The sequence below is a fragment of the Meleagris gallopavo genome, chromosome 2 (genome assembly GCF_000146605.3).
Source record: "Meleagris gallopavo isolate NT-WF06-2002-E0010 breed Aviagen turkey brand Nicholas breeding stock chromosome 2, Turkey_5.1, whole genome shotgun sequence".
NCBI lineage: Eukaryota > Metazoa > Chordata > Aves > Galliformes > Phasianidae > Meleagris > Meleagris gallopavo.
The window spans coordinates 26,379,311-26,388,189 of NC_015012.2; the positions used below are offsets into that span (position 1 = coordinate 26,379,311).

The following is an 8,879-nucleotide window of genomic DNA, read 5'->3' on the forward strand; positions in this document are numbered from 1 at the left end:
ATAAGTGTTTTTCTGAATTTTTTTCCAAAATCTGGGAGAAAAGACTCTTTCTCTCCTTGATTTCACAGTTAACCTGTTTCTGCTAATTCTTACAGGCTCTATCAATCCACATTTTCTCCCAAATCAAGTTTTCTCAGGAATTTCAGTCACACTGCATCTTTTTTTCCAAATTAAAAAGCCAAACCATGAACACATCTTCCATTTATAATAGGAACCAAAGCCTCCTAACAACTGTTGTTTTTTTTTCAGAGAACCTGACATCCTCTAAAGACACTTATCCTCACAGCCTACTGTTAAGGTAGAGCACTACTGTTATTTATCACAGCCTTCTTAGTGGCAGGAAGCTGAAGAAAAAAGCCAAGACAGGCACGATATTTGTAATCCTAGATTCCTATATACCTACAAAATTCAGGTATCTGGTACCATGTATGAATTTCACATAACCAGTAAGGGTACGATGCTTTCTCCAACTCCAGCCTCCTCACCCCCTTCTCACCGTCTCTTTTCTTTGTTTTGTTTTGTTACAGTAATTTGCTCAGATTATACAGAAAGTCTGGAGGAAACAGAAATCTGAACAATGATGCCCTGGGTGTCAGAAGATTGCCTACCCATCCAAACAATTCAATGCCACTGAAAAGAAATTTCAGTGAATTCAAAGAAAAACTTCGGTCTCTTGCTCGAATTTCTGCACCGTTTTGGAACAGATCTCACCATTAACTAGTTATTCATTAGTGTTTTTCTCATAAGAAAACTTCAGCATCTACCTAAGATGAAATCATTCCCCAGAACAGTGTGAAACAATGCACATATCTGTATCTAAAATGATCAAACATATCCCCAAATCACATCCAAGATCACAGTTTTACTTTCCTATTTTCTTCATCCTGCTTAAAGACTTCTGCTTTATACCCACCTTGCAACAACTGAAAATATAGGTTCCTAAATACTGCATAACAAAAATTTTCAAAGGACCTTTCAATTCTTACCTTCTGAAGAAAGACACAAAAGGAAGAACAGGCCTAACAATAGCTTCATAAGTGCTTCTATGAGCAGGTAAAATGGAGTGCTGTGGGTTACACTTTATGGCTGCTAGAAAACAAATTCTCTTCTTTTTCCTCCTTTATATTCTACCAAGCTGATAACTCAGCAGCCATAAAATTTATTAGCCTATTTACCTTTGGAAAGCAAAGCCACGATAATAACATTTGCATTTCTTATTTCAAAGAGCTCTGCAACCTCAGTTTACAAATAGCCCTATCCACAGGTCAAAAAAGGAAAGAAGTGGCACAGCAGTTCCAGTTTCTCTTTCCCCCCGTGTTGCTCATCTTTTCTATTCATGAGGAATTAACCACATGATTTAGCAGAGAAGATGGCAGCTGAGAGCAACGGTTGTTTTGGGTTTCTGCCAATGATAAAGGGAATATCTAGAACATCACGTGACTACTGGATACATTATATTGCTCAAATAATGAATGAGTTCTCAATAAAGACTTCCATAGTTATCTCATAGCACAGATATTGCCCCCAAGTTACTTTTAAAATACTTCAAAAGCTTATTAGCGTCACGTGGTGCAAGTCAAGCAAATTTTCTCACAGAAAACAACGAAATCAAATGTCCGATTAAGGCTTCTCCCTGGGTTCAGGGGCAGCTGGCCACTTTGCAGGGCAGCCATCTCAGCAAGTATCAGCACATAAGTCACGTGGGTCAACTTCCAGTAGAGTCAAGGGTCTTCCACACAACACAGTAATTCACTATCAGTCTATCCCTACTACACGTGTAAGGGGGCTCAATTCCTGGGTCTTACAGAGCAGCTAAACCCTAAGTAGAATGCAGGTGGTTTTACTCTTCTCCCCTGCCTCTGCTCCTTCATAGCCTTCAGACAGCCTCGTACTGCATCTTTCTCTCTTCCACTAGCTTCGTAACCACCACATATTTCTAAAAGATGATTAAATTCACTGATACTCCAAAAACCTAACTTAAATTAAGTCCCAGAAGACTATGAAGAACATGAAAGGGCAGCACAGCAGAGAACAGCTGGACTACAATCTGAATAGGGAGAGAATAGCAATAGTGAGGAGAATAAGCAGAGGTGGTGAGGGAAGTAATGCAAAGTCGGTACTGTACCATCATTTCTGGCAGTAGGCACATTAAAGAAAACCTCTACAATTTCAGCTTGTGGAATATCAGCCATTCTTCTGGAGAATTTTCCATTAATGTAGCCTTTTTCACAGGTATCTGCCAAGACAGAGCACTTCTGACAAGTGGGATAGCTAACTCTGCTCTCATTCAGAAAACACTCAACAAACAGAATTTCACACCAAGTTTACCACAAACAGGTGTGATCCTAAGGCCCAGGCTGACCAGATTCATATAACAGTTTTCCCAGTTTGAACAATAACCATGACCTAACAGCTAAAGCTCAATACGTCCAGTTCAGGACATACCAAGATTATAGAGCACCATAGGCACTCCAGCAGTGCAGAGAAATTACAGAACAAGTGTGTATCTAAGGAGACAGTAAGACTGGATCATTGAGTACAGGCAGTCAACATAAGTATCAAGTGTTTGAGCAAACAAGCCTAACTAAAATGCTACCATGGTAGACTGTTCACTTTTGCAGATTTGAAGGATGTGCACAAGTGACTGCTAGATCGCAATATTATGCTCCCAAGTAAGACTCTGGCTATATCTCAATCACAACATACAAGATCTGACCTCTGCAGAACAGCCCACTCTCCTCAGCCATTGCACTGGAAATGCTCTCTGTCTTCTTACGAGCCTGTTGACACCCAAGTAAAGCTCCTGCATAAAGAATAGGAGACTCAGAAGGGTAACTGCTTGAATAAATATCTTAAAATGCTTAAACAAATCACTCACATCCCTGATATCCCAGGCAGTCTGGCTTATCTTTCAAAGGGCTTTTTATTGTCTTATGACTGAAATTTGATATTTTTAAGGAAATACATTGGAGATAGGCCTTGCATCCACTTCAACTTGAAAAAAAATGGGAAAGTAAAATCAGTTCTGAATAAGAACAGCTATTACACAGACTAACATACTAGCAGGAATCTGCACAGACAGGGGAAAAAGCTCCTCCACTACTTGATCTCAAACCTCAGCCCAGTACAAACATGCTAGAGACCTTACAAGCCCAAACAACTGTTCACCTCCAACACAGCAGCAACTTTGAAAGAAGAGATTCCCACTTGGGAATCTCACAACCTGAAATGCGTTTTGACACTAATGTATTTTACCCACAGTAAGATAATGAAAAACTTGACGTTTTCACTCTGTCAGGTCAGCACAGAGGCCAGTAGCTCCCTGGGCTGGGTTGAAATAGGGTTCCTAGGGCCACTGGCATGGTTGATGAAGCCCCAGGTGGGGCTGGTCAAAGTCATTATGGTATGTGAGTCAGCGTAGCATTGTGTGAGTGTAAGAATTACACTCAGTGGTCTTTGTCATTAAGTATGAGGGTTTGTGGTAGCTTTATTCCTCAACAGAAAGTTCTCTTTATCAGTAAGTCTGAGAAACAGTCTCCCCAGTGAACTGGAAATGTTTAAAATCTTAGAGAGACTGTCTCTTTACCATACATCAAGTAAAAGGTGGAAAAGGGAAAGGAGATAACATTACTTCATACATTTGCAATAAGCCAAAGAAGAATTTAGCCTTTAGACTCTGTGATGTGCTCCAGAAGGAGAAGAGTGCTAACTTTAAGGCTTATAAGTCCTCTGTAAAGACTTCTTCCCACCACCAAAGCATCAAAATAGCTCCTACATTGAATAGCAAATAGCAGGTGGCAGCAATGATCAAAGAAGCTGGCAGAAGAGAGAAGAGAAATTTTCTCACAGTCATGGGAGGTGTCAGAGATAAACCAAATCCTTTGCACTACTGCGAGGGCATAGACATAACCTGCAGAAAGTGTGGGGAGCTCCAGCCCATGAGCCAAGCCACAGCTGACAGCATTTGGGAGTACTCCACAGAGCTGCAGCCATGTAGTTAACTACATAATGATCCACACAGAACTTCTGCCTTGCTTGAATGCTGCCGCTCAGGCACCACAGATAGTAGGATGTGCTTTGTACCTGATCCTGCCTGAGCGGTGTCAGTCTTCTTGTCAACTGTTCTGGACAGAGAAAGCTGATGACACAACTGCAAGGAAGGAAGCACTCTGTGTGGAATATTTTGGTTAAGAGCATGTTTTATGCCTTTATATTTTCTCCAGCAAACGTACCTCTTTTGCGTGTCTAGGCCCTAAAAAGTATAATGTCACAAAAACAAAAGCCAAGCTGTAAAGCAAGCAGCACCCAAACACATACTCAAATACAAACACTTGAATGTTCGTGACCCATTGCTGTTTTTAGGTAGCTTATAATAATCTTAGAACCATTAAGGTTGGAAAAGATCTCTACGATCATCTAGTTCAAATACCCATTTACCACCAATATTGTACATTAAACTATGTTCCTTGTTACCATATTTACACATCCCTTGAACACCTCCACGGACATTGACTCCACCACCTCCCCGGGCAGCCTATTGCAGTGTCCAACTATAACTTAGTTGACATTATGGAAATATAGTAATATATTACTGCCTTACCTCTTGTACCTGGCATAGGAGCTATAGCTAGGAAAGCCAATGGATTTCTTTACCTTGCCTATAAGTTTTGCCTTATCTGCTCACTTAAATGAACTTTTTCCTGCAATTCTTTTAATCATACAAGACATTGAAAATCAGAAACCTTGATAATGATAATTTAAGCTATAGGATCAGCTTTAAAAATACAAAATAATGAATGTATAGCTGCACATTAACAGAAAAAGGAAAGGGAGGGAGGGAGGGAGGGAGGGAGAGGAGAGGAGAGGAGAGGAGAGGGGAAAACCACAACCATTCATAATTAAACCTAAAATGTTTGCCATCACAAGTACATTTTACTGTTTGTTAGGGAAGTTGTTTCTTCAGCTGCTAACAGGCAGAGGCCATATATCAGATAGTAATGCAATTGTGCCCACAGAACTATTGTATTACACCAGCACAGCGGAGGACTTGTTGAAATAGAAAGTAAAATGACTCCATTTCATTTGAAGATTCATTCTGTGACTCATCAATAATTCAGTTAATCCTGCTGCCTAGCCAAGGTCTTGATTATTTATTTATTTTACCAAACACATCCCTGAATTGTCCCATCCACTAAATCCAGTTCAGGACGGGTAGAACATTGCAGTGGTGTGAAACAGTTACAAATAAATCATACACCACATTGAGTCACTGTACATTTCCTCGTGGTGTTATGTCTTCTCTTGCTGCAGATCACATTGCTGGTAAACTTAACGCACACCCTGGACCTAAACAGCAGTTCTTCCTCCATAGAAAAGATCAGGGGATGAGGTGAGGCCCGGAGCAAGCAAGGATATGGGTCCCAAAGCAGGGATCCCACAGCAGCGAGTGCGCTGGACGATTTAAAGGAGGCTGCTACCACCTGCTGGAGAAAGTGCAAATGGAAATGGAAAAGAAGAAACCAAAGGTTTACCGAGCCACCTCGGGCGAGAGCTGGAAAGTGCTGCTCTGCATTTGGTCAGGCTACCGAAAGCAAGCAGGCCTTTGAGTATTTAGTTCCCTTCTTAAAACACAAGATTTTGGAACTGCTGTTGTTTCTAAGATAGCTTACAATTACCTGTAAATAAAAATGCAAATACAAAGCTTCAAATGCTCTTCTTCAAAGTGAATTTTTCTAAGTTGAGCACATGGCTGGAACACTGGACCCTTCATCAAGATATTTGGGATTGGCAAAGCTGCTATAGAAACTTGAGCTGGCAATAGGTAAATAAGCGAGATCGCCATGGAGGTTATGCCCCTGTTTTGGATAAGCTGCAAAGCAGCAGCCAACTGCAAACACTCAGCAGTAGCTCAAGGCAGCAGTATTGCAATGAAACCTCAGGCCTTGCAAGTGAATGAAACTCAGAATTTAATCCTGATGCCTGCAGGGGTGACAATCTCCCACAGCAACTGTCTGATTGCTTGGCACAAGTCCGTTAGCTGCTGACATGAAAGGAAAAGCCAAAGCATATCTCCATAGAGCTGGTGCCATCCCAGCCCCCTTCTGTAGACAGCAGAGTTGGCACGGTACCTCACACCCTTCGTCTGTCACAACAAAAATGGAGTGCCTTTGCTCTGAAAGATGGAACTGCTCCTTAACACCTTTACTAGCAGCATCTGGGCCTCCAATTTTATATTAATAATTAATAATATGACTGAAAACTAAAATTCAGATCTGGGGGATTCTGGGTTGAGTGAGACATTGGCTAAAATCATCCTCTGGGCCCATGAAGATAAGGAGGATCCCTCAGCTGGTCCCTGCCCTTCTGCTGGCCAGCTGAAGCCCTGCTTTGGCCAACGGCTCTGGACAGCACAACTCAAGATTTGGATATCCTCTGCAAAAGACTTCTTGCTCATTTTACAGTAGTGTGAGAATTTGTTTAGTCTGTAGGCTGCAAGATGACCAGATACGTCCCATGACCTCATCTTCATCTGGCCCCTCAATTATCAGGCCAGGAGGAGATAATGCTGATTCCTGAAGAGCCTTGTTTGCATCCCTGGGAGAGTCAGACAACACCAGCAGTGCCAGTGGGAAGACAGCAAAGAGATGTAGTCTGTCTCCCTCCAATATGCACAGTGATGGCATTTTATAGCTGAGACCAGAAAATGTAGATTTTCTTCCTGTGAGTCTCAGGATGAGTCTATTTATTCTCAGATTCCAAGTACTTAATAAGCAAAGATGTCCATGGGAATCACACACCTAAATAAATGTGAATCTAAGCCCAAGTCTCAAAATAGTAAAATAGAAGCACCAGTACTCCCTTTCTCCCATTCTCTTCTATTAAGTTATAAAATTCCTAGAGCAGTGCCAGAGCCTTGCTGTTTGTATTTACACCACAAAGGGGCTCTGTTTCCAGCCAGAGCTGTATTGTTGCAGCAGTGTGGGATGCTCTCAACACTCCATTGTTATCCAGAGCTCTTCCCACATGAAGGTATGGTGCTTAGATTCTGTAGGGTCAAGCCTATATAGGTACCGTTGCATTCCAGGCTCACTTGTCCATGTACTCATACCCCAAAACCCTCCTGTTTACCTGGCTCCCCTGTAGAAGTTTGTCAGCCTGTCTCTACAAGTCAGAAATATATCCTTCTGACCTCAGAGAACCAGCCTCAGCTATACTATATTCCTTTTGAATCATTAATGCCTGTGCTGCCCTTGAAAAAGAGAAGGCTACCAAGAGGTAGTGAAGGGAAAGGGTGTAAGGTTGCTTTTCCTCATCAGCAACGAGATTTTCTAATGCTTCTGGCTGCAGCTGCACCAAACACAGACCTTTGAACTCTGAGGTCCATGGAATGATCATCTTTTTGTCCATATTCAGCAGAGGCACCTGGAGCTTCAGGCTCAGCCTGCTCCCTTGACGTACTTTACACACCACAAATTGTGGCAAACACATCCTCCCACCATAGTACTCACCATCTACGCAATGTTATGAGCTGCTCTCACCTGTTTTGTGGCTAAAAAAGAGCCAAATATGGCCTGTCCACATGCTTTGTGTCTTGTTGTCTGCCAGTTTTTTCACTCAGAGAGTGATAAAGCATCTGGACAAGCCTAGGGATAATAGCTTCAACACCTGTAGAGAAGTGGGTTAAAAGGCCTTTCGAACCAGGAACAGCTGTTTTTCTTAGGGACCATGCAAAGGCAAGCAGAAAGGCCTCCACTAACTGTGCAGAGGGCCATGAAGAAGCAAAATTTCCTTTTGGATGGCAAAGAAATCACAGTCAAGCAATGAGCAAATGCTGCCAGATCTATATTACACCCAAAAACATACAGCCCTCCATGCCTCTCAAACAAGGAGTGGCTACCCAGGTGCAAAGTAAATAGGTAGGGCGTCACCATATAGAAAAAAATAGATGGCAGACAGGCATAGAAATATTTACAGTGCAGGGTGGAAAGGAATATCAGTGCTCTGTCTGATTTGCATTTCAAGGGTTTCACTTCCTTTTGCCAACTGTGACTCTCTCAGTTACCACCAGAGGACACCAAATTCCTACATTTTCACTTCTGAAAACAAGACATATCCAGCCCCTTCGGCTGGGAATGGGGAAAAAAACTCTTCTGGCAGTGGAGCTGTAGTTCAGGCCCTCAGGAGAGGAAGCCCAGAACTGGGAAGCTACTGCTGTCCACTGGTGCGACAGCCATAGTTCTGTGTCTGCCCTTACAGTTGGAAGCCAATTTCAAGCTCATGTATTTCCAGGGACCGTGTGCTTTAAAAACCAGTAATAACAGAAAATATCACTGATTCAAACCAAACCGATGATCAGAGACCAAAAGCCACTGCCAGCTGAACAGATGCTCTTATTCCCTGTTTTTATTGAACAAGCCTTCCAAAATTCACAGCTTTGCCAGGCTTCATCCTGACATTTCAGCTGAATATTGCAAGAATGTCATCAAACGCTAGAGGCCTTTGTTTTTGAGATAGGAAAGCTGGGCTCTGGGAACAGCTATGGGTGCAGGCATGGGCCTGTGCATAGGATTTTCTGGACAATTAATCTGCATGTTATTAATTCAAGTGATCTCAATATATTGCAAAAGCCGCTCAGAATCAACTGGATAAAATTCAATAAAAATATAACAAAGCACTGTGATCGGGAAGGAGAAATTAAACACACAAAGAACGACTAAGGAAAAATGGATTAAACAGCAGCACTGCACAAAAGTGTCTGAGAGTGGATCATGTAATAAATATGAGCTGATGCTGCTATTGCAAAATAAATTAATAAATAAATGATTCCGGATATGTTAATGGAGTCATAAGTATGTCACCGAAGATCATTGTTATGCTTT

At 41.9% G+C, this 8,879-nt stretch overlaps 1 protein-coding gene and 1 long non-coding RNA gene across 2 annotated transcripts in view; one reads left to right on the forward strand and one right to left on the reverse strand.

Annotated features, from left to right (window-relative positions):
* LOC109365937 overlaps nucleotides 1-979 on the forward strand; it is a 2,734-nt gene extending 1,755 nt beyond the window's left edge. Inside the window, exons 2-3 of the long non-coding RNA XR_002111832.1 lie at nucleotides 250-412; nucleotides 528-979. This is a non-coding gene — a long non-coding RNA (uncharacterized LOC109365937). The remainder of the gene's footprint in view (nucleotides 1-249; nucleotides 413-527) is intronic.
* The window catches only part of PLB1 (phospholipase B1), a 79,463-nt gene extending 78,357 nt beyond the window's left edge, over nucleotides 1-1,106 (reverse strand). Inside the window, exon 1 of the mRNA XM_010706793.3 lies at nucleotides 987-1,106. Coding sequence (XP_010705095.1) covers nucleotides 987-1,035 — 49 coding nt within the window. The 5' untranslated portion in view covers nucleotides 1,036-1,106. The remainder of the gene's footprint in view (nucleotides 1-986) is intronic.
* Between the last annotated feature and the right edge of the window lie 7,773 nt (nucleotides 1,107-8,879).